Raw genomic sequence first — 24,719 nt, 5'->3', positions numbered from 1 at the left:
GCCTTTCCCACTGGATGGGAGGATGGGCCAAATACAGACTGCCAGCTGCTTTTGAGTGGGGCCTGAAATCTTTGTATTTACCTACTATTATGGTTATTGCTATTGCTTTGTTAGTATGCGCTCTGGAGTCTGGAACTTGACTATATCTTAACCCAGGAATTTCGAAGTTGACAAAAAATAAACTGACTACCCCGACTGGGTCTGTGCACCCCGAGGCCGGGAGAAGATGCTGGCAAAAGCCTCCATCCTCCCCGGCGGAGGGAATGGATCGGCACTTTCCTGAATTCAAGGCAGCCTTTGGGAGGCCTATTCCTGTGGCCAGGTTATCAGCATTGCATGGTGGCCTCCCTGTTCACCCCCTCCACTGCTGCAGCCCTTCTAGCAGGGGGATGAGCCTTAGCTTGCCCTCTCGGGGGAGAGCGGGACACAGAGGGACGCATGGGGACATGGGTTAGTATAGGGCAAGCTCACGCCATGCAGCCCCCGTGCCTGCCATGCAGCCCCTGGGACATTACCTCTTCCACGGGCCGGCGGGACGGCTTTTTCTTTCGCTTTAAACTACCCAAAGTGTGTCCTAAAAGCCCCTGGCAACGCTTCCAAAAGGTTTTACAGCCTGAGGGTTTAATGCCAGGGAGCTGAGTGTGGGGAAAGAGAGAGACAAAAAGAGCATTGAGGTGGCCTGGTACAGCGAGGAGGAGGAGAGGAAGAGGAGCAACACGGTGCTCAAGGCCAGCCCCCTGCTTGAAATCCAAGGGAGCCTGTGCTGCATCTGCCATCCCACGTGCTGGGCTGGGGCTCCCTAGAGGGTCCAATTCCTTCGCTCTTCATGCACTGGAGAATCTCCTGAGCCCTCTGCTGCTCGGCCTCCCCTGCAGGGCCGGGGCTCCCCAGCTTAGCCATGCACCAGGGCATTTCCCAGCTCTACAAAGCCACCACTCTGAGTTCACCTGCAGCTGGACACGCTCGAGGCTCAGGCTCCCCCAGTCTCCCCTCGCACTGCGTGCCCCCCCAGTGCGGCATCACCTACCCTGTGCAGGGACTCCTCCCCCTGCATCGCTCCAGCCTGCGCAAGCTGCAGCTTCTTCTCCCCCTTCTTGCCAATACTCAGGATCAAGCTGACTGTCCCGCCCAGGCTGCTGGGCCCAGGCTGTGGCATCAGCAGCACAGGGGTCTCTAAAGGATCCAGAAGTAGAGTCTCCTTGGGGGGTTCCACCTCCAGTGGCATGGAGTCAGCAGGATCGGCCCCGCTCTGCTCCGGCACTTGCGGGGCATCTGGGATAGATGGGGCGGAAGGAGAGGCCACTTCTCCCTCGCGCCTCAGGGGCTGGGTCCCAGGCCCTTGCGGCGAGGCGAGGGAGCGCAACGTGGGCTGAGGCCCTTTACAAGCGTCAGGGTCCGGAACGCTCTCTGCTTCGGGCACAGCTGCTTGGGCACATGGGTCCTGGGAAGCAATAGAAGATGGTGAAGATGTTGGCCTGCCCCTGTCCTGTGCACCTCCTTTCTCTCCTCCATGCCACCCCACACCTGGCTCCTAGGAGCCTGGGACTCACATGCTGTACACAACAGCACTGGGTGCCAGGCTGGATGCACGAATCTCCAAGTGCTTTACAGGCTTCACAGCCTCCACCCCCTCTTAGAGAGGTGGATCAGGAGTCTTATCCCTGCGATGCAGGTGGGGAAACTGAGGCACAGCCCCAGGAAGTGACTCAGTGCCGCAGAGTGAGTAGCAGAGCCAGGGTTAGAACCCAAGAGCCCTGACAGTTGGTCCTCTGCTTCCTCTATCAGGCCTGAGGCAACCCTGAGATTCTCCGGAAGGAAGCAACTATCATGGCTGATGTGAGTTGCCCTGGCAGACACACTGCCTGTGTACCAGCTCCTGCTCCATGTTGCCCTCGTGCAGAGGCCTTTCACTGTGCTGAGAGGCCCTGCAGCTGGGCTGGGCCAGAAGCCATCCCCTTAAATGGTCCCGATCGGTCCCTGCCCTCAGACTCAGACAGCAGCTACAGACTGACTTGGCAGCTGGGGGACACACTGTGCACGGAGTCCAGAGGGCTGACCTGGTCCTTTTTGCTCCCAGGCTCCCAATGTTGTTTCTGTGCGCGCCAGCGAACCAGCACCCAGCCCAGCATGCTCCGCAGCTCCTCCAGGCGCTCCTTTATCTAATGGGAGAACAGAGACCCAACAGGTTCCTGTGAGACCTTTCCCCAGCCCCCTCTTCCGCGGACGCAGCCTCAGCCTGGGATCGGGCACAGAGCGTCCCGTGGGGAGAGTGGCGAGACACCAAGGATCCATTGTCAGGGACTGGAGAGAGGCGCTGGCTTCAGGAGCAACTTTGTAATCGGCCGTTTGGGGCCAGGTGTGGGAAGGAAGCAGAGCCCCAGCAGGTCTGTGCTTGGTTTAGAGAAGAGGTTAGGCTCAGGGTGAGACGCTTCCTTCACCCAGTGGGCCCCTGACAGGATGGGTGGTTGAGACTGGCTCCTCCGGACATGGCTTGCTGGCAAATCTGTCTCCCAGGGCTCCCATAAGTGAATGGTTTTGCTGGGGCCTGTACCCCCAACTCACTTCACTGATGAGCCGGCAGGTCATGCCTGTCCTGTACCAGGCCAGAGGTTGATCCCCAAGGGTTTTCACTGGGGAGCTTGTGAAGTGTCCCTCAGCCTCATCCCCCACTTACCGTCTCACTCAGGTAGTGCTCCTCTGACACCAGCATCTGCCCTGTGGCTGCCAGCTCCTCAAACTCCTGGAACTTGCCCTCAATCTTCCTCTCCAGCTCCTCCCAATGAGCCTCCAGGAGCCCATGGGCACTCACATTCTCGGAGAAGATCTGAGCCCTCGTATCCTCTGTCCAGGAGCTGCGGCGACAAGGGGACAGAGCCATAGGAGCTCCTGGGACGATGGGCGGGAATGTAGCTGCCAAATGGTAGCCAGTGCTCTCCTCTCCTCTCTCCCCACTCCGCACCCCGTCTTGAAGAACTCCCTGCAGACCACGGGCTGGACCGGATCTTCCATGCAACTGATTCTTCATTCAGTCCAACTCTCCACAAAACGCCCCTTCAACGAACTGCCCTTGCTCCATGGATGTGACCAACAAGGAATGCCAGAGGCAACGCCCTCTCTCTGACTCAGTCTCTGCAGGGAGTCGTGAGGCTCCCTCCACGCTGAGGCACGAAGAGAGGCTGTTGCGACTGTTGTGGCACTTGTGTTGTTAAAGAGTCCCATGAACTGCTGTAACGTCCCTGTGAATGTCTGCCCTTAGTGAACATGGCCGCTGCCTGCCACTGCTCTCAATTCAACTGAAAATGCATGCTGCCCTTAGTTAAGATGACTGCCATTTCCCTACCTACTGTTTTGCTAGTGGCCCTCGGGCTTCCCCAGTAAAGAGGGGCCCCACAGTTCTCACTGGGCCTACAGCCAGGCTGCTTTTGGAGAGGAGGGCTCCCACCAGGCTCTGCAGCAAACACAGGAAGATGTGAGGGGGCAGGGAAGGGGAGCATGGGAGAGCTCGAGGGGGGGTGAACGCAAGGGCCAGGAGCTGGTGGGGAAAGCTGGGGAGGGACAGGAGAGTGGGTGGGGCAGAAAAGAGGCAGGGGGTAAAGGGTGGGACAGGTCCTGCACCGCTGTGCTAGGAGAGAGTACGGGGAGTTTCCGTGGCAGCAGCCTCAGGCAGCCTGTGTGCTCAGAAATCCAAAGGCAGGTGAAAAACACCAACCTGGTGCTGGGGGGCGGGGTGCCTGGCGCTTTCTGCATGTGTGGGGCTTGCAATACTGCCACAGGGCCTTGAGCTAGCCGGAAGCCACCCAGCAGACCTTAGTGTCCATGCACCCCTTTCCCTTTAAATTCCAAACATCCTGGCTTTCTCTGAGTCTCCCCAGGGTGCTCTTTCAGCTCCCCTTGTCCCTCCACAGCCTGCTCCCCACAGAGCAACCCCAAGCTGAGCCCCAGCCCACAGGCTGTTCTCCCTGGCTCCCAGCTCCCCGGACAGGGCTAGTAGTTACTGGAAGGCAGCCCGGCAGGCTGCAGCCACTTACATCATGGCCAAGTAATTTGCAAAGAATTGCTGCAGCCGATAGGCCTGCTGCACATGGGTCTTGTTTTCCAGCACCAGCTTCTGCAACTCCTTCCAGGCCTGCAGCCTCCCCTGGATCTGCTGGCCCAGGTCATGCATCTGAGCCAGGCAGAACTTGTCCAGGCGCATGGCTGCCTTCTCCAGCTCCCCCATGTTCTCCTCCAGGCCCTCAGATATGTTGAACTAGGGACACAAGACAAAAGGACTCTGAACACTTAAAGGAGACCCTCTCAGCAGGAGGCGCCCAGCTCCCTTCCCCAGGCGGAGTGTGATTCTGCACCTCAGCCTCGAGACAGAAAGGAACACAGGTAACTCTGCTTACTTGGCTCACCAAAGGGGTTTCCTTCCCCTCCCACTTGGACCAAAGATCAGGGCTGGGGATCAACATAGCAGGGCAGAGCACTGGGCTGACTCCCCTCAGGCACTGCCAACGGGAGATGGGCAGTGTCAGACATTAGGCTAGTGGTGGGCAATCACTGGGGTTCGACATGTGGCCTGCGAGATATTTTGTTTATCGTTGCCAATGTACAAGGGTTGCCAGATTCCACTGGTTTCAGTCCACTTAACTTTCTTCCAACTGGTATAACTTAGAGCAGGGGTTATCAAACTTTTTGGCCTATGTCCCACCCAGCTCAACACTGACCTTTCTGTGCACCACCAGCCAGCCACCCATGATGACAAAATGGGTGCAGGAGCAGACTGAGGGTGTGGGTCTGTCTGGAAGGGAGATGCAAGAGGGATGGGGGCGCAGTGTCTGGGTGTGAGAGGAGGATGGGGATGTGGGATCTGGGCATGAGGTGGATAGGAAGTGCTTACCTGGCTCTGTGCTTCCCACTGCTCCCATTGGCTGTGATTCCAGCCAATGGGAGCAGTGGAGAAAGCCTCCAGAAGAGCAGTGTGCAGGGGGGGGGAGGAACAGCAGTGTGCAGAGCTGGTTTCTCCCCCCACAAGCCAGATCTGTCCCACAAGGCTCAACCGCCCTCCACACAGTGGGAAGCCAGCGCTGGCGCTCCAACCTCGCAGGACATGAGGAGTATGGCTGGCGCGCTAGCACAGGCTCCACGCTGCAAGGGGGAGCAAGCACCAAGCCTGTGGCCCACCTGCAAGACAATAGGTCTGTGGACCACACTTTGAGAACCACTGACTTAAAGTGACACACACACAAAGCAAAGGCTCGTGAGGTGCGGTACATGCTGTTTGCACACAGCACTGACTGTAAGAGCCGTGTGCTCCCTCCGCATCCAATCAAAGCCCCGCTACGGGTCAATCGGCGCATCCCGCAAACGCTAGGCACACAAGCGCAGTTAGCCAAACTATCCTTTCCCGGGAAACTGTCTTGGTTAAGACAATCTAGTGGCCCACTGAGATGAAGGAGGGCCTCTCATGCAGCCCTTTCACTAGCCTAGGTTGCCCATCGCTTCATTAGACCCTAGTTCAAATCACAGCATCGCAGGACAGGCTAATGTAGACAGGCATACCTGGCCCTCCTGCATACAGCTCAGAGCCTGAGCCACTGGACAAGGGGCAGCCTCTGCTTTATCATCTCTCCTCTGTGACATGTGATGGGGGGCTAAGGGGAGCTGTGCTCTGCGGGTGCAAGCGACAGGGAGCAGGCTGGGGGTGCTCAGGGGAGCTGTGCTCTGTGGGTGCAGGTGACGGGGAGCAGGCGGGGGGAATACAGGGGAGCTGTGCTCTGTGGGTGCAAGCGACAGGGAGCAGGCTGGGGGTGCTCAGGGGAGCTGTGCTCTGTGGGTGCAGGTGACGGGGAGCAGGCGGGAGGAATACAGGGGAGCTGTGCTCTGCGGATGCAGGCGACGGGGAGCAGGCAGGGGGAATGCAGGGGAGCTGTGCTCTGTGGGTGCAGGTGACGGGGAGCAGCGCGGGGGGAATACAGGGGAGCTGTGCTCTGTGGCTGCAGGCGACGGGGGGAATACAAGGGAGCTGTGCTCTGCGGCTGCAGGCGTTGTGGAGCAGGCTGGGAGTGCTCAGGGGAGCTGTGCTCTGCGGGTGCAGGCGACAGGGAGCAGCAGGCTGAAGGGGGATCCAGGTTTCCCAGCACACCACTGTGCTCTGCTCTGCATGGTGCAGCTTTCCTCCAAGGGGATGCAGAGTGGAAAGATGAGTGAGTTATTGGCTGCCAGGCCTTGGCGCACAGGGGCTGTCGCAATCCCTTCTCTTCTCCCTGCCTGCCCCCGGGTGGGGGGCGGTGAACAGGAGTGGACTAGAGTCTGCTGGAAGATTCCAGGTAGCCCTCCATGAAAGGCCAGGACTGATGGCTGTGGGGCCTGAGGGCAAGGGTCACTATTGCTGACACCCTTGGGGAGCCCTTAGCTCCCACACGCCTTGCAGAGCCAGGGCCATGCCAAGCTCTCCAGAAGCAATAGAGGGCGCCAGTGCCTCCACTTACAGCTGGAGCCTGCCTGGCTCCAAAACCGGTGTCTGCCCCCATGAGCTGCGGATATCCACACCACAGCCACATCTGGTGACTAGGAAGCGGTTAGTGGCAGATTTGCAGGGCTCTGCTTAGAGCAGCAGTCTGGGGACTCACCTCCATCTCCTGCTGCTGGCTCAACAGTCCCTGCAGCCCCTGCAGGTCCAGCTTGCTCTTCACTGTGGCAAAGCTCCTCTCCACCTGGGCGAGGTCACGGGCCAGCGCCTCTGCTCCGCACCGAAAGGCCTCCATGCATGGGGAGACTGTGGCCAACTGGGGAAGGGGGAAGTGAGGTGAACCCCAATGTAAGTTCCCTTTCCTTGGCCTCACATGGGGCGCGAGCCAGATAACTGTGCAGTACTAGCATCGGCTACCTCAGTCTTGGCTCCTCGCCCAGACACTAACCACTAGGACACACTCCCCTCTAGGTCAGGACTAGGTCCTAGCTCCCACCCCCTGCTCTAACCACTACTCTCTCAGGCTGGCACTATACACAGGAGCCCCCTTGCAGTCAGACTCTGCTGTCCTGCCGTTACCTCTGACTGAGCTAGCTACACTGCATGGCCACTGGGGGTGTGTTCTACCCCCGGCACCCATCACAGGCACCCCACGCTGGGCCCCTCACCAGGCGCTGCAGTCTGTCAGTCTCAGCCGCTGCCTCCACGACACGCTCCCGCTCCTTCACCACATCATTCAGCATCTCCACGGCCTCCTGCAGCTCACCCAGGGGGCTGCTCATGTCCTCACGGCTCAGCTGCTGCCCAGCCTGCGCCAAGGGCGGGTGCACAGGCTCCTGGGAGCCCCGCCGGCTGGTCCCTCTCTAAAACAGACACACAGGGGTGCTGGGCTTGAGAGAGAGACTGGGACACAAGGGCTGTGTCCAGACTCCATGCCTCCTTCGACGGAGGCATGTAGATTAGCCACATCGGAAGAGGGAAATGAAGCCGCGATTAAAATAATCGCGGCTTCATTTAAATTTAAATGGCTGCCCCGATCTGCCGATCAGCTGTTTGTCGGCAGATCGGGAGAGTCTGGACGCGATGCCCCGACAAAGAAGCCTTTCTTCATCGACACAGGTAAACCTGGTTTCACGAGGCTTACCTGTGTCGATGAAGAAAGGCTTCTTTGTCGGGGCATCGCGTCCAGACTCTCCCGATCTGCCGACAAACAGCTGATCGGCAGATCGGGGCAGCCATTTAAATTTAAATGAAGCCGCGATTATTTTAATCGCGGCTTCATTTCCCTCTTCCGATGTGGCTAATCTACATGCCTCCGTCGACGGAGGCATGGAGTCTGGACACAGCCAAGGTGACTCTGGCACTACCTGGCCCTCCAGGGGTCCTGTGGAGCCTTCTCGCCACTCACGGGGGTTGCTGGCCACAGCCATTCCCCCACTAGGAGGTCAGTGCGGCTGGGGTTGGGGCTGGTGCTGGATGGGACATGAGAGGGCCCAACAACCCCCACCCAGGACCTTCCTCAGCCAGCCGTAGCACCCGCTCCCCCTCCCCACCTGACCTAGGGATTCCCAGCGTGGGGAGGGGAGGGGATTCCCAGCGTGGGCCCGAGTCCAGGCCCACCTCCTCTCACTCCTCACCAGCGTGTGGGTCCTCTGGCTCTGCACCTCCTCCTGCTGCACGTTCTGCAGGAACTCGGACAGCAGCAGAGAATCACGCAGGTCCTCTGCCCGCCGCCGCAGCACCGCTCGCACGCCCACCAGCCTGGCACAGCAAGCACAGCAGTGGGGCAGGGCACACAGAAAGGCAGCACCACAGGGAGCTCCTATGCCCCATGCCAACCACTGAGGAGGAATCCTCCTCGGTCCCTTCAGTTCTGCAACCCCCAACGCTGCCGCCCCCCAGGGGCTCCCACCCCTCTGGCACCACCCCCTCCTGCCATCCCCTCGCTGCCCTTAGGCGATCCCCTCTCCCCTGCCACATCCACCCCCCACGCCCATCCAGCACCATCTCTTCCTCCCGTCCTCTGATGCTGCCTCCCATGCCAGTAGCCTGGCGCTCCGCCCAGTCCTGCTTCCCCAGGACTCACTTCTCCTCCACCATCTCCACTTTGCTCTGAATCTTCCCCGCCATCCCGCGCTCTGCAGGGGGCTCTCGCCCCATCTCCTCCCGTAGGGCTTGGAGCCTCATGCCCCACAACAGGACCTGGTTCTCCAAGCAGCTGATCTCCTGGAGGTCCCGGCGGAGCTCCTCCGGGCTCCTCACGGTGGCGGGCTCTGACAGCGAGCCCGCCACCCCCTGCAGCCAGTGCTCAGCCCCGTCCAGCTCGCCCACCAGCCGCAGAACCTGCGGGGAGAGATGGGAGAGTGGGGCAGACAGGACCTCGCAGGCCAGCTCCCCCCACCCCATGCCCAGCCTCAGGGTGGGCAGGAATGAAAGCCTCCGCAGGTGCCGTGACATTGGGTCACAGGGAAGGCTGGTTCGGTGTGCCCCAGCACCATGCAACCCTCGCTAGGGCAGCATGTTTCCATGAGCACCACAGGGCTTGTCACCCGGCAGCACAAACGGTGCTGGGTTGCTCAACGACAGGCATCCCAGTCACAGCGGGGAGAGCCAGCGGGAGGAGCAGAGACTTCCTGAGCTGGCTCCACAGGGCACCTGTTCCGGGCGACGTGCCTGGCACAGACATGGCTGATCTTTGTGGGAGGCTGGGCACCCCCCCCCCACACACCCTGCTGAGACATCGCTGCCAGGGGAGCAGCCGCGGCTCAAGACGGCCCCTGCACCAGCACCTCCCAGAGACTGGCCAGTGACCCTTGTGGGGATTCCTGGTCCTACCAGTGCCTGCACTGGGGCTATCCCAGGTGCATCCCCTTCCCGTCCTGTTCATGCCCCTCGCTGTCTGCTTCAGGCTCATGCCTGGCAGGGACAAGGGGCGCAACGCACCTGATCGATCTCCCTCAGCGCCGCCCCATTCTCCTGGTGCCTCCTCTGCAGCTCCTCCCACAGCCCCTCCAGCTCCTGGAGGACACCTTCCACCTGGGAGCTCCCCCCAGGGCTGCCACGCAGCAGCTTCTGCCCTCCCTGAGGGACACGGACACGGACACGCACCATTAGCTCCTGTCCGCCTGGGCCTCCCACTCTGCAGGCCCTCAAGGGGGTCTGATAATGAAGCACATGCCAAGGGTGGGGATCTGCCCTTCCCAGGCCGCCTGTCCCTGGGCACACAGGGGCATGGATCTCACTGCAAACGCCCATTCCTCCCCAGAAGGCAGCAAAGAGGAAACTGCTCCTGGCGCCCCAGGTACCTGGCTTGGGAACCCAGTGTTATCCCCCCAGTCGCACAAACGCCTGCTGCTCGGGATGCCAGCTAGCATGGTGCCCCCTCGGCCTGCCCAGCAGCAAGATGTGTAGGGGACTCCCTGCCCCACACAGCACCCCCCCACAGTGGGTGCTCACCAGGCACACAGCCTCTATGCTGGAGCTGTTGCCCAGGATCTCCTGCTGCAGTGAGGCCAGTAGGGTCTGTGCAACCCCCAGGCTCGCTGTGTCCTCCATCTGGCTCAGCCGGATCTGAGCCCCGCGTGCTCCCTCAGCCAGAACACGGCATTGCGGCCAGCCAAGGGAGGGGGGCTGTGAGCAGAGTGGGGAGACGCCCGACGCTGGGACCCAGGGACAGGGGCTGGGACGCGCCTTGGCTCGTTGGAGACATTACCACATTAGCAGCCTGACAGAAGTCCTGCCGCTGGGCCTCCTGCTGGGCCGGGCCCCGCACAGTGTCTGGGGGTTTCCTCCTCCTGAGGGAGAGATGCAGAGTCACGGACAGTTTCTCTCCCGTCACAGGGACCCTCGCAGGCTCTGCCAGAGGCCAAGGCAGCCCCACACTGTACAGAGTCCCAGAGATATGTCTGCAGGGGCAGTTATCCCTGCCATACAGATCCTGCAGGTTCAGGACATGCGGGCAGCTGCCTGCTCCAGGGAAAACCCAGGTGCCCATGTCCTTCCCTGCCTGACTAGGCCCTGGAGCTGGTTTCTTACAGCTAAGCACCAGGCCTGGCCCAGCAAACGCTCCCCTCCTAAGGAATACCTGGCCGACACCCTCCCCCGGCCCCATGCTGAGTTAGTACCTCTTACTGTTGCTGTGGCAGCCAGGGGTGGCCTGCCCTCGTGGGGAGCTGGGGCTGCCCTCCTCGCTCCTCCCACTCTCCCTCACGCTCCCTGCAACGTCCTTCTGCACCTAGGACACAAAGGGAGTCTCCCAGCTCTGATTCCTCCCTCAGCTGGCACCAGGCAGAGAAATGGGGACTTCTCACTGCACCGGGCCTAGAACCCACTCCTCTGCCACCACATGCTGGGCACCCTTGAGCATGGGGCCATCCTGGCAGCAGCATGGGGTCCAAAGCAAAGCCCGGTGAGTGGTCCTGGGGCTGTGGGTGGAGCAGGTGCTGCTGGGCTACCCCTCCAGAATTGCAGGGGCCAGGGTGGCACCGCAGACTGATGCGTCAGAGTCCAGAGGGACATGCAGGAACCCAGGGCTATCCTGAGAGGGGCATGTGGCCTGGAGCAACCCCCTCTCCCCTGCAGTGCCCCAGGCATGGGGCCTGAGGCAATCCCTCGGCAGCAATAGGCTCCCACTCCACCCCTTCCCCAAGCCCCGCCCCTGCTCCACCTTTTTGCCCCCTCCCCCGAGCAATGCAGCCTGGGGAAATGCAGGGGGCCTGGTGTGGCGGCAGCAGGGTTCCCCCCCCTACACTTACTACATGGGCGGTAGGAGCTGGAGTGCCCCAGCACCTGCTCTGCCCTGCCGTGCTGCCCTCTCTCGGCCGGCTGCCTTCACTTCTCTGTGGCGGTGGGAAGTGGAGCTCCCTGGGGCTGGGGCGCTCTGCTGCCTGCTGCCATGGAGAAGCCGAGCGCAGTGAACCGGGGGAGGGCGGAGCGGCAGAGTGGAACAGGCTGCTGGGCCGCTCCAGCTCCCTGCGTGGAGAGTGCAGGGGAGGCAACCACTGCCCCACACCAGAACCCCGTAATGCCCCAGGTCCCTCGTGGCCATAGGACAGACGGGGTGGCCATTGCGGGGCCTCCAAAAGCGTGGGGTCAGAATAGCTCTGCAGGAGCCTGTGTGAGGGTGGCCCTGGGCAGACGTGTATGGGGGCACGCGAGCTGGTGCAGGGGCACGCAGGGGCACGTACAGCACTCCCAGGCCATCTCCCAGGCCGGCGTCTGGAGCCACACGCAGGTCATGCCGCTCACCAAGCACTGCACGCAGGTCGCAGGGTTTGCATGGCCACGTGCTTGTCGCTCAGGGTTGCGGGGGGGTCCCAAGGGCTGGCGAGGGGGCCTCAGGAGGGATCACACAGCTGTCACTTAGGGTTCATTCCCCATGTGCCCTTCCCATGTCTCTTTGCTGGGAGACTAAGGCAAGTGGCTCTAGTTTGGCTGCTCTTGTTGCAAGGCAGGGGAGGGCTGGGGAAAGGGACAGGGCCCCAGCTACCACACTCACCACACTTCCTGGGATCCTCCTCCGCTTCTCTCCAACATCCCTCTCCACAACCCCCCTGCTGCCGGCTGCTGTCTGCTCAGGGCTCAGGGTGTTGGGCTCTTCCATCGGCAAACTGCTTGTCAGGGCTGGCAAAGGCGACTTCTCGTTCCTGGGGGACAGGGAGCACACGCAGGGGGAGGGGAGAGGAGGAGAGGGAGGGGCAAGAGGAGAGAGAATGGGGAAGAGAGCCCTAAGCTGGTCAGGCCCCGGGAATCCTCTGAGGTTGACTCCGGAGAAGAGAAAGGCTCAAGGCAGCCAAGAGCTCATGCGGGTTCTGTCCTAGGGACCCCACTCCAGCCAGCTGTGGGGAGCCCCAGTACAGAGCAAACCAGCAGATGATGGGGGGAGGGGCTCTTGTCACACAGGAGTCCCTTCCCCCAATATGCTCCCCAATGACAGGGGTCACCCTTCCCTGCACCTGCCCTGTACACCCATCAGCTCCCAGCAGTCTGCCCCTACTCAGGAGCTGAGTTCTCTGGAAAGTCCAGCTCATGTGTCCTACAACCCCAGCTCCAACACTCCCCTTCCCAATGGCAGGCAGCTCAGATTTGAACATGACCGTATAATGGGCCAAGGCAAAGCCCCTCCCTCACCGCCAAGCTTGCGGCGAGCAACCACAGCCATGGATTCAGATTCTGTAGCTCAGGAAAGAGCAACTTCCGCCAGTCAGGGACCAGCCTGCGTATAAAATCAAAGCCAACCCGCATGTTCCTGGCTAGGCTCACCCGCAGTCCATTCTCAGTCAATCACACAATAGCTCTGCAGGCAGAGGTCACTCCCACAGGCCACTCTGCTCCCAGAGCCTTCTCCCACCCACAACACCACTAATGCAGCCTGCACCCCTGTAAGAAAGAGGTCTGGAGCAATCTGCCCCGGGTGCAGAAGAGGCATGGAGCAGGGCGTGAGTCGTGTGCAGAGCTGGGAACTGAACCCCGGAGTCCTGGCTCCGTCATGTTTTAAAACACTTGCCCTTCTGCTCACCGGGTCTTGAGGCAGGAGAGGGCCTTGAGTGACCACACGTTTTGCTAAATTCAGCCTGGGACTCGCTCTGAGGGTGGGGGGTGGGGGTGCTGGCAGATGGGCTGCCATGAGGCTCTGCCATACCTCAGCACCTGCTGAAGCTGGGCCCAGCTCTCCTTGACGTCTCGGTGTTTGTGCAGGACTTGCGCTGCCAGGCTGGGGTGGAGGCTGATGAGCTGGGACATGGTCACATCCAACACCTGGAGGAGCAAGAGGGGCCTGGAGTGAGCTGATGAGGCTGGCTGAGAGTGGGCCTGCAGAGGCGAGAGCTGAGCATGGCACTACCCAGGAAACGCTGGGTTAACCCTTCGAGGGCAGGTGAGCAGCAGGACACAGGGGACCCAGCTCCCTTCTAACAAGCCCTCCCACGGACCCCTCCTCTCCACACACCAGGCCCTGCCCAAGAGGATTCAGGGTATGACATGTGCTAAATCCCTTGATGCCCCTGGCACACCCTGCTAGGGCTGTATGGGAGGGGGGGGAGGAAGATGCTCCACCAGGGCACACACAGTATCCCCTTGCCTCTCAGGTGAGACATTCCGGGGGTGGGGGCAGCTCAGGGCCCAACACTTACCATGATCTGGCTGGCAATATCCCTGACATCTCGGTCCCGTCCGGGCTCAGAGTCCCCCTGCTTCCCCACGCCACACAGGCTCCTCCACTGCAAGAAAAAAGAGTCGCCATTGTACCCCTTAGGGAAACATGGGGAGAGGGCCCTGCAGAGCTCTGTGCCATTTGGATCCCCTCGGCTTGACCCTAGTCCCCACCCCATGCCTCGTAGGCTAGGAGGACCCTAGCTACATGGGAGTCATCACCTACCATCATGCTCTCCAGTGACAGTGGTCATCTCTCCCAGCACAGCAATGATGTAACTCAGGGGTCCGTCACCTCTCAGTCTGCCTAACGGGGCAGCCACTCCCTAGCAGGCAGGGCAGCTGGTGACACAGCCCCAGAGCAGGGAGTTCCCAGAAAGTCACCTTCCCACCAGCTCTCAGAAGAGGAACATCCCTCATTCCCTGGGAGTACAGACTGGCCCCAGGGAAGAAAAGGCAGAGCGTGATGTTCCCCATCAGGCCCCCATGGCTCTGCGCACACCCAGGGCTGCGGAGAGATCTCACTTCAGCTCAGTTCCCAGGGCCTGATAGGGACGGAGCACAGGCCGTGGGGTAGCTCTCACTCCAACTGGCCTGGACAGCCAAGCCCTTTTCTGTGGGTGTCCTCTCTGCAATATTGGGGTCCCCCTGCCCTTAATTCCCTTGATATCCTGAGGCACCAGCCACTGAGCTTGTGGCCATGAGGGAGTGGAAACAGCTCATCCTGGGCTGGCTACTGGTGGCTGCAAAGCAAAGCAAAGGCCTTTCTCCCCAGCTGTCTGGTGGGGGGAATATTCTTTTCACACCCGCCTCAGCCCCTGTTCTAGCCCAGATGTCAGGGCTGAGAGCAGAGCTGGCTCTTCTCCAAACTTCTCTGGCTTCGGGTGCCCCGATAGCCCAGCCTGAGAACTTCCCATCCTGGCCCCCAGTACTCCTCAAACCACAGACAGGGCTGGAGTCCGATCCCGCTCTGAGCCCTGGGTGGTACCTTGGCGTGGATGGCTCTGAGGAGCATGTCTGCTTGCTGGAGGAAGGCAGTTGCCTCCAGGGCCAGCTGCAGGGTCTCGTGATGCTCCCTGAGGGTCCCCTGGAGCCGCAGCCACCTAGACAGGGAAAGCAGGAGGAGGTTATTGCAGACTGTGCTGCCAAATGCAGCCTCCCCCGGCCTCCTCATCCCCCCCCCCCCAGTCAGCCTGGCTCTGTAGCCCCCTGGCTGCTATGACTCCTCCCTTCTCTGGGCCCCATCGCTCACATTTTATTGAGGTGCTTGCGCCGGGCGGAGATGCTCCGGCTCTCACTCTTGCCGTGTTTCTCCAGTTTCTGGGCCAGGCTGTTCATCTCTTCATGCAGGCCCTGGAACTGCTGCTCCTCCTGGGCTCAGACAGAGAAAGGGAGAAATCCCACCAACTCTCCCCACAGGAGCACTCAGCACCTGGCGCCCGCTCCAGTTAAGCGCCAGTGTGGGCACAAGAACAAATGGATACAAACTGGCCCCCACCGACTAGATGAAGGTTTCTAACCACCAGAGGGGAGAAGTTCTGGAACTGCCTTCCCAGCGGGGAAAAGGGGGGGGGGGGGTAACTGGCTTTAAGACTGAGCTTGATAAGCTCATGGAGAAATTGTTCGGATGGGGCGGCCTACGTTGGCATGGAGCTGATCTGTGACTAACAGCCAATATCTCCAGTGGCTGGTGATGGGGCACTAGCTGGAGCGGGCTCTGAGTTACTACTGACAGTTCTTTCCTAGGTGTCTGGCTGGTGGGTCTTGCCCACATGCTCAGGGTCTCCCTCATCACCATTTGGGGGTCGGGAAGGCATTTTCTTCCAGGTGAGGTGGGCAGAGTTCCTGGGGGGGTTTCGCCTTCCTCTGCAGCGTGGCACACGTGTCGCTTGCAGGTGTGAACACGTGGAAATGGTGGGTTCTCTGTAACTGGAAGTCTTTAAACCATGATTCACCCACGTGAGTAACTCAGCCAGCGGTTAGGGGTCTCCATCAGGAGTGGGTGGATGAGGGTCTGTGGTCTGCAAGGTGCAGGAGGTCAGACTAGAGGATCATGATGGTCCTTTCTGGCCTTGAAGTCTATGAGCGCCATTCCAGATGCTCCAGCAGCACTGGCTGCAGAGAGGCATGGGCGGGAGCTGTGGCCCAGCTGAGTTGGGGGCCCCCAGCACAATGGACTTTGCTGCTGACGGGCCTGGCTTCGAAGAGCATTCTGATACTTACTGCTCTTGGGGGCGCTAGGCTCAACAGTGCGAACCTGCAGAGGCCGCCCCAAAGGACAGTGTCTGAGATGCTCCCCGGCTCAGCTTGGTCGTTCTTCTGGCACCAACACCAAGCCAGTGGAAGCAGAAGTGGAGAGCGGACAGGGAGCTGAGGTGTCTCCTGGGGGCTGAGCTACAGTGGAGAACCCCAAAATGTCCCCTGGGAGTGGAGTGGCAGGGGCCAAGCCAGGGACAAGACGCTCACCTGTTTTAAATCAAGGATGCGGCGCGTGAGCTGGATCTTGTCCACACTCTGCTGCAGGAGGGCAGCCAGCACGGGCTTCTCTTCCTGGGACAGATGGGAGTTAGAACAAGGGGAGGACAAAGGAAGCTCAGAGATCCACAGAGAAACTGCCCCAGACTGAACCTGAGGCAGGAGGTCTAGAGCGAGGGCTGGGCAATGGGCAGGTAGCACTCCTGGGTTCCACTCCCAGCTCACCGGTCAACTTGGGCAAGTCCTTTCCCCGTGCCTCAGTTTCCCCTTCTGTAAAGAGGATAAATGCCTGTACAGGGGTGATCTCGACTGCCCTCTACATCGCACAGGCAGCCGGCTCCTGGCTGCCATGGCAAATGCACTGTGCCCACAGGCTGAGAGTGTGAAGATGCCATCTGTAATCCAGCGCTATGTTCCCTGTGGGGCCAGGGCCCTAACATCTCCCACCCTATAATCCCATCCTGGGCCCCTAGGCTGCTGCCCTGCCTTTTCCAAGTGGTGTGTGTGCTCAAAAGACCCCCCTGCAGGGGCAGGGCCCCAGGACACTGCAGAGGGGTGGGGGGCAGTGTTCCCTTTTATCTTTTCCATCCATGTGCAGGATAAATTTTATGTGCATCGAGACATGTTACACCATGCATGTGCACCACCAATAGAAACACAAGCCTAGCTGTGGACACTCTGCTAAGCAGCTGGGCAGCATTGGGATTGCTCCTGGGCGGTCTCCAAGCCCCCAGGTGGGGGTATATCCCAGGTGGGGGTATATCCCTAACACAGTGGGGAGAAGGCTGAAAAGGTCCCATCCAGCTGATGGTCCCTCTCCCACTCCGCCTACCTTCTGCCGGATCCAAGCCTCCAGTCGCTCTGCTCGCCTGTTGAATTCCTGCAGGTTGCGCAGCCCACTCAGCGCTTTGCTCTGATTCGCGGCTGTCTGCTTCAGCAACTGCCACTGCTCCCTCAGGGACAGCAGCTGCCTCCTGACTGTCTCCACGCTGGGGCTGGGCCGGCCCATGAGCTGCTCACCCATCTGGGGAGAGGCAAGGAAGTGAAGCAGCTCAGAGAACCTAAGCCCTCAATCCACTGGCCCGCTGGAGAACTTCCCAGGCATGGAGCAGCACAAAGGGACAGCCAGGCATTGCCTGGGGGCAGGCGAGAACAGCACAAGCCCAGGGAATTGCTGGGGAGGAGGCTGGACTAGGAGTGGGTCTGTCCCGGAGTCCCCACCATACCTGGTTCAGTTTGATCAGCTTGTTCTCAAAATCCTTCATGTCTCTTTGCAGGGTCTGTGTCACCCATTCCCAGTCCTGGATACAGCCACTGTCCTTCAGGTCCCGCAGCTTCCCTCGCACCCAGCTCTCGGCCTGGAACACAGGGAGGTGCTATGATCTGGGAGTCCCACTGCCTCCTTCCCGGAGGAAACAACCACTTGCAGGAGTTGGTGGGATGGCAGGGTAAAGGGGCCCATCCCAGAGAGGGACACATGGGGCCATTGGTCTGCCCTGGCCTGGCAGAGAGATGGGCCCAGTGATGTGAGCTGGGGGAGCAGGCAGGAGGGGACACTGGCCTGGGTCCATGGGGCTGATGTGGCACAGGAGCTTCTGATTTGCAGAATGAGGCTGCTTTGCGGGTCCCTGGCATGGGCTCCGGGCACAGCCCCTGGGAGAAGGTGCCTGAAGTGTTAAAGCTTGAAACTTCTGGGCGGATCCCTAGGCCGCTGCCTTGCAGAGCCCCGCAGTCTGGCCGGACGGCATCTCCATTGCTGGGCTGCCAAAGCCCTTTGCAGGCTGAGCGGAGAGGACGCAGCCAGGCAGGCAGGCCTCACAGGCTGTCTCTCTACCCATCACACGAGGAGCCTGTTCTCCTTTCATTCCCTCCCCCGCGGCCCTCATGCCCCTGCAGAGCAGAGACACCCCTTCTTTGTGACCCCTTTTCCTGTGCCGCCTCTGTTGCAGGGGGAGGCGGGAGGAAGCTGGGTCCCTGTGAGGACTGACCCACGCTCCCTGGGGCAGACGGTCTGGAGAAAGGCTGCCAAATATGACGTTATGCCACAACAATGGGCTGAGCATTCACTCCCCGATGTGCCTGCTTCTCAGATGAAAGGCTTCCGGCCATGGACACATCCCTGCTCCACTCCACTGGAGCTGGAAGGAAGGGACTGTCTCCTACCATCACCGCCCCCCCACCCCCAGGCCCACTCCCAGCACCCTGCAATGGAGAGGCACATCGTGTGGATCAACATCCCAGGCAACTGCTCCCAGACCTTCCTCCCGGGATCCCCAGAAGAGGATATCCCAGACTCTACCTGCATTATCTCTCGGTTGAACTGGACTATCAGAGGACTCTGGGCAGGGAGGTTTGCCTGCCCTGCACTGTTTTGGATGCCAGTTTTCAGCCCAGACACTCCATTTGGCTCCTTGTTCTTGACACTTTCCTTCCAGACAGCTGCTGCATGGCACCCTGAAACCTAAGGGAGTCATGGAGAGAAAAGATTTAGTGCCCTTACTTGGGGATGGAAACCTGAGCCGCCCCCCACACATCCACACGCAAGGGGGTAGCAGCTCGATTGGTCTGAGTGTTGCAGGCATTCAATACTAAGGATTGGCTTCAATGTGGCTGCGCCAAGCCAGTCCACCCAAGGATCTGGCCCACTGACTTCAATGGTTTGCACCAGCTGAGTTTCTGGTCTGGTGTTTTTCGGAGATGGAAGTCGCTTGTTGTGCACAGAATTTTGCATGGTTTCACACACACACATGCACGGGTCTCCGCACTTGGATAGTCCTAGGGACAACCGATGCGGCAAGAATTTGCAATCTAAATAGATAAACCACGTAAAATGCAACCCTCTCCATCGGCTTCTTCTTGGTTCCGTACATTTCCTCTCCCTTATACACACAGGAATTGCATTCCTGGATCAGCCCAGAGCTACCTCCAGATAGGGTCCTTGACAGCAGCCAACATCACATGCTTCAGAGGAGAGTGAAAGAAACCCTACAGTAGTCAGTTGTAAGAGAACCTGTTTCCATGAAAAGTCTCCTTCCAATATCCAGCAGTTAGAGGTTGGCTTCTCTCTAGAAGCAGAAGAGTTCATAACCCTTCCAGAACGTTCCCTCTCTCAAAAATCCTTATTGTTGTATCTCTGAACATTCTCGTTCTCCAGATAAATCTCCAGTCTTGGTTGAATCCTGCTAAGTTTTTGGCTTTTTGGTATCTAGTGGCAATGAGCTCCATGGCCCAATTGTGCATTGCATGAAGAAGTGTTTCCTTGGGGTAGTTTCAAATATACCCTCACCTTTCAAATGCACCAGATACTCCCTGGTCAGATGTTATGAGCTGAATGACCTGATCTACTTTCTCTGCACTTCACTAGCTTGCACTCTTCCCTCACATCCCATCTTGCTTATCTCCTCTCTAAAATAAACAATGCCAATCTTTTCAATCTCTTTTCCCTCTGAGGGTTTTCCAGGTCTCTAATCAATCTTATGGCCTGTCTCCAAATCCTTATGGCCTGTCTCCAAATCCTCTCTATTTTGACTAGTTCCTTTGTGAGATGGATGATCAGAATGGACGTAGTACAGACTTGCACATGCCATTATAATATTTTCTGTATTATTCTTCCTCTCATTGCTCATGCTCCTGAACATTTGGTTCCCTTCTTGGGCAGCAACTCCCAAGAGGTTTTTATTGAGCTGTCCACAACGATGCTCGGGTCTTCTTCCTGAACTGACACAGTTAATATAGAGCCCTGTAACCGAGGCGCTGGGACTAGGCAGAGTGCTGAGAGCCATCAAACTGAACCGTAAATCCTGTGTTTGATGGAAATCACTTCAAGACAGGGGTTGTCACAGCACCCCCAGCTTCCTAGTTCTAGCACCTATGCCCTGTAAGGTGTATGAGTGATTCAGTCAATTCCCTCCAAAGTACCTTACCTCATATTCATCACCACGGACACATCTGCCATCAAATTGCCCATTCACCTAGCTTGGTTAGATCCCTCTGAAGTTCTGCACACTCTTCTCAGGGCTCGACTAACTTAAGTAATTTTGAGCTAGCTGTAAATGTTCCCACTTCGCGACTCCCTGCCTTTTCCAGATTAATACATCTGTCAAGCAGCGCTGGTCTCAGCCTGGAGCCTTGGCTCACCTCGCTGCTAACCTTTGCCATGCTGGAAATTAACCAGTTATTCCAACTCTGTTTTCTGTCTCTGCCAGTCTGTGATCTATGATGGTATTTTGCCTCTCACCCCATGGCTACATAGTTCTCTTACTAGACTCTTGTGCCAGACTTCATCAAAGGCTTTATGGAAGTCCGAATAAATTAGGTCAACCATTTTGCCATTACCCTGTTTTATTGTTCACAGAGTTCCGACAGAAGAGATTCTCCCCGGCCGGAGCCACGCTGGTTAGCCTCCATGATTAGCCAGGTGGCTTATAATTCCTACTTTTAATCATCCTTTCAATTAGTTTATCACATGCAATGCCAATAAAGCATGCTGGCCTGTAATTCCCAGTGTGCTCCCCCCCCCCCCATTTCAGAACACGTGCTGCTCTTCAGTCCCCTGTGGTAAGTAGTGGATTTTAGTGAAAATGCATATTTCTGTGAGAAACTCAGTCATCTGTTGCTCTCTCCTTACCTCACTCCTCCCCCCCCCCCCACAGCTGCCTTCTCCTCAATCTTGCCACCCTCCCCCAGCCCTCAAGCGCAACATCAAAGCATGCTGGGATATCTTGGAAGTCTCCCCTCTGCGAGCACAGGGAGCCATCAGCTTTGTGCCAATTGCACTCAGCCAGAAAATGGAGTGGAGTGGCTCAGGAGCCTAATGCCCTCTAGCCTGGGCCCAGTGGGAGCGGGGATCACCCCTGCCCCCAAGGATCTCTCTCCACATATGTGAACTACTTTGCAGTGTGCCCAACTAATGTTGTGGTTTCAGCTCACCGGCTGCATGTCAAGAGTGAGGGGCTCTGTCTTCCTGGGGAGGGGGCTGCAGTGCCCTGACCCCACCCCCATGCCCGCCTCCACCAGACTCTGAGGGCCTTGGGGACAGCGTTTTCCTCGCCTGCACATCCAGTATTCTTTAATGATGAGCAGAGCTCAGAAGTGAGAGAGCAGCTGAAACAAAAGGGTGATTCTCCCGCTCTTCCCACAGGGCACTGCTTCCTTCCCAGTGAGCTAAGCCCACAGCTCCTCCAGGGGCATCTGGAGACTCTTATTTTAAGTAACTCGTCAAGGGGGAGAAGCTCTGCATTTCCTCTGGGGTTTGGCTCCCATGGTCAGCGCTGACGGAATGTTCTGTCCGGGCTCCAGCTCTGACGGGGGCGACAGAGAAGGTCAGCCAGCGACGGGATTGGCCTTCCTCCAAGCTCAGCCCCAAGTCCAGCTGCACAAACCCTTGCAGAGGGCTGGGGTTGTGAGGATCTCACGTCCTGCTGCATGGAGGAAGCTCAGTGCCAGCCTCTCCTGGGAGACGGAGCAGGCAGAGAAGCCTGGTATGGCACCAGTTGTGGACACGGCCCCATGGAGCATACAGTCCAGCCACAAGGACAGGGATCGGCAGTAGTGGGCGATACGCCATAGCTTTAATAGTGAAGGTTGTGTGCATGCCCCTGAGAAGGGAAGGTAGGGCCTGGCTAGCAGATCAAGCTGGGAGGGGACAGATCAAGGCGCAGCACTTGGCATGGAGTGGGGAGAGGTGGAACTAGGCCGCGCTGTGGGTGGTGAGTAACGTAGCTTGTCAGTAGAGTTGTAATCTTGCAGGATGATTTCCCCCACCCCCAGCAGGGCTGTTTGCTGACCCAGACCCCCTGAGCAGCCCAGCTGCAGAAGGCAAGAACAATCTGGAGATGGGATCATGTAAAGGACTTCCCCCCGCCCTGCCATGGGGCGGGGCCATACCAGGACACAGCTCCCCTAGAACACAGCAGCTGCCACACAGCCTGTGGGGCACACTGGCTGAAGTTCTCTGGCTAGACTTCTGTGTCTCCGGTCCCTTGGCCTTATTGCTCTATGACCAATGCCAAGGGGCTCTCCTGCCTCTCTCTGTGCCTGACCATGGGGGTGACCAATTCTGTCTCCACGAAGCCTCTGGGGGCTGGAATTCTGTTTGAATGGGGAACCGGACATCCTGACGACAGTCCACATGCTGTGGCCAAGGGGTGCGTGGCGCGAGAAGGCAGCAATGAGATGGCAGCTGATCCGTCCACAAGAAGCTGAAGCTCAGAGCTCCAGCAATGGGAGGACCCAGGGTAAAGAATAAATCAGCTGGGAAATGAGTATTGATCTGAACTGGATGGACAAATCCCTCCCCCATACAGCACCGAACTGAGCCAGCAGGCTCTTTGCTCACTGCCACCTTCAACAAACCTGTAACCCTCATCAGCCCTCTTACCAAACCTGCCCTGGCAGCAGGGCTAGACTAAGGCAATCGAGGGCCCTAGACACACCCATCACCATGACATGGGCATGGCTCTGCACTGTGTCACTGCTCCCTGTCATCAGGCTGGGCTGGGCTCTGTCTCTGGGAAGGGAGGATTCAGCCCTCAACCACTGAAGCTGAGGACTCGGTGGGGAGGTTTGACACCGCCCTAGCCGTGAGGGTCTCGCAACACACAGAGTCCTCTGCTGGGATGGTATCAGTGGGGCACTTGGAGCAGCAGTGTTACCCGAGATAGGTCAGGCCGCGTACCCCCTTGGGGCACTCATGCCAGGCTCTCTGTCGGCAGACCACACTGCGCTCACTACACTTGGGCCACGTTTCGCCAGCTTTTCTATGCAACCTCAAGGACCAGAGAAACAACCCTGGAAACAGAGTTTGGCACCATCATGTGACCCCATAAGCCTGGGCCCTGGGCATAGACCCATGGTGCCTTAACCCAGCCTGGGTCAAATAAGCAGCACCAACACTTGTGCGCAGGGCTGCTCAGCAACGGGGTCTTCTCCATAGACATCACAAGCTCGCTCAAACTGAAGCCCCACAACTGGCATGGAGCGCATTTGCCACAAGGATTCTAAATGAGAGGCTCCATTACCTCCTGTTTCACTGGCTTTTCATCACACCTGGAGTAGAAGGGAGCTCACTTTTCCCAGCTATCTTTGCGCTCAGGAAAGGGCCCTCGCAGGCCACATTCATGCAGCACCAAACTAGGGATGTTAATTATTGGTTAAGTGAATAGTCGAGATACCTCCTGAATTCTTATTGGTTACTCGACAATTCTATAGTCCCCGGGGGCGGGGCCAGCAGACAGTGCACTCCAGCCCCACTCCCAAAGAGCCCCCTGCCACTCCTCACTGCTGTCTGTGATACAGAGGCAGCAGCGCGGGGTACCAGGCGGAAGCTGGTCTGTGAGGGGAGCCAGTTTAAAAAACAGCTCCCCTCGCGGGTTGGCTGCCTGGCACACCACGCTGCTGCCTCGGATACAGTTCCACCACGAGCCGGAACTCAGCCGGGCTGCCCGCCTGCTTGGCTCCTAATACATTTTAAATGCAGAGCTGCAGAGAGCCTAGGCCCTGGACCCAGCACAAGCCAGGACTGAGCCAGGCTGCCAGCCAGCATGCTAAAAAATTTACTGTCAAGGGGAGGAGGGGGAATGCGTGTACTCTATAGTATTAACTAGGGCTGTCAAGCGATTAAAAACATTTTTTGTGATTAATCGCGTGAACGCCCCTTTGAAACGCTGCGGAAGCCCGGGCTCAGCTGGAGTCCTCAGCTGACCCCGGCTCAGTGCAGCTGCCCCTTGGAAACGCCACCCTGGTGTTTCCAAGGGGCAGCGCTGTGGAAGCCTGGGGTCAGCTGGAGTCCCCAGCTGACCCTGGGCTCCGTGCAGCACTGCCCCTTTGAATCGCTGCCCCAGCACCTCAAAGGGGCAGTGCATTAGGAGCCAAAGGTCAGATGGAGTGTCCAGCTGATCCCTGATTCCACATTGCTCTGTCCCTTTAAAGGGGCAGTGTACCGCGGAGCCGGGGATCAGCTGGCCATTCCTGCTGCTCCCTGGCTCCTAATGCACTGCACGGAGCCTGGGGTCAGCTGGGGACTCCAGCTGATCCCCAGCTCCTAATGCGTTGCCCCTTTGAAGTCCTGGAGCGATGCTTCAAAGGGGCAGCACAGCATTAACGCCTGCGATTAACGTGTTAAAAAAATTAACGCAGTAATCCTTTCATGTGTTAATTGCAGGCATTAATGCACATCAATTGACAGCCCTAACATTAACCTATAAGCATTTGCTTATCGGTTAATTGACTACACTATTACATCCCTACACCAAACCAACCCAGAATATCCCTCCCCAGGACAACACCCACACAGTCCTTTATAAATCAAAAGAACCAGGGTTGTACCATATGGAACGGGGAGCCCTGGTCCACTGGAGAGCAGAAATCACCAGCGTGGGGGCTCCTGGCCTCCTGTTTTTCTTCCTTCACATCCACTTCCTTTCTGAGAAAGACCTAGAGGTAAAAAACACAAGAACATAAGAACATCTGATTGGGTCAGATCAAAAGTCCATTTATCCTGATATCCAAACTTCCAACAGTGGCCAACTCCAAGTGTCCCCAAGAGAATGAAGAGAACAGGTAATTATCAAGTGATCCATCGCCTGTTGCCTATTCCCAGTTCCTGGCAAACTAAGGCTGGGGACACCATTCCTACCCATTG

At 58.4% G+C, this 24,719-nt stretch overlaps 1 protein-coding gene across 4 annotated transcripts in view; it reads right to left on the bottom strand.

Annotated features, from left to right (window-relative positions):
• LOC102448657 (uncharacterized) overlaps positions 1-24,719 on the bottom strand; it is a 58,695-nt gene that overhangs the window by 17,916 nt on the left and 16,060 nt on the right. For 2 of the 4 annotated variants that reach the window (XM_075925031.1, XM_006126516.4), the window contains 22 exons: positions 24,404-24,511; positions 18,378-18,539; positions 17,305-17,436; positions 16,911-17,102; positions 16,070-16,153; positions 14,856-14,974; positions 14,592-14,706; positions 13,585-13,671; positions 13,095-13,210; positions 11,952-12,099; positions 10,579-10,688; positions 10,167-10,248; positions 9,398-9,535; positions 8,541-8,797; positions 8,092-8,215; positions 7,123-7,317; positions 6,615-6,770; positions 4,029-4,249; positions 2,675-2,852; positions 2,058-2,159; positions 1,028-1,441; positions 516-635 (listed from right to left, as the gene is read on the bottom strand). In XM_075925031.1, the coding sequence (XP_075781146.1) occupies positions 516-635; positions 1,028-1,441; positions 2,058-2,159; positions 2,675-2,852; positions 4,029-4,249; positions 6,615-6,770; positions 7,123-7,317; positions 8,092-8,215; positions 8,541-8,797; positions 9,398-9,535; positions 10,167-10,248; positions 10,579-10,688; positions 11,952-12,099; positions 13,095-13,210; positions 13,585-13,671; positions 14,592-14,706; positions 14,856-14,974; positions 16,070-16,153; positions 16,911-17,102; positions 17,305-17,436; positions 18,378-18,539; positions 24,404-24,511 (3,360 nt within the window). The remainder of the gene's footprint in view (positions 1-515; positions 636-1,027; positions 1,442-2,057; positions 2,160-2,674; positions 2,853-4,028; positions 4,250-6,614; positions 6,771-7,122; positions 7,318-8,091; positions 8,216-8,540; positions 8,798-9,397; positions 9,536-10,166; positions 10,249-10,578; positions 10,689-11,951; positions 12,100-13,094; positions 13,211-13,584; positions 13,672-14,591; positions 14,707-14,855; positions 14,975-16,069; positions 16,154-16,910; positions 17,103-17,304; positions 17,437-18,377; positions 18,540-24,403; positions 24,512-24,719) is intronic. The other 2 variants (XM_075925032.1, XM_075925033.1) reach the window with 2 other exon arrangements.

This window comes from Pelodiscus sinensis, chromosome 3 (genome assembly GCF_049634645.1).
Source record: "Pelodiscus sinensis isolate JC-2024 chromosome 3, ASM4963464v1, whole genome shotgun sequence".
In the NCBI taxonomy this organism is placed as follows: domain Eukaryota; kingdom Metazoa; phylum Chordata; order Testudines; family Trionychidae; genus Pelodiscus; species Pelodiscus sinensis.
Note: the sequence above shows the minus strand (reverse complement) of the source record. Positions and strands in the feature narration are given on the sequence as shown.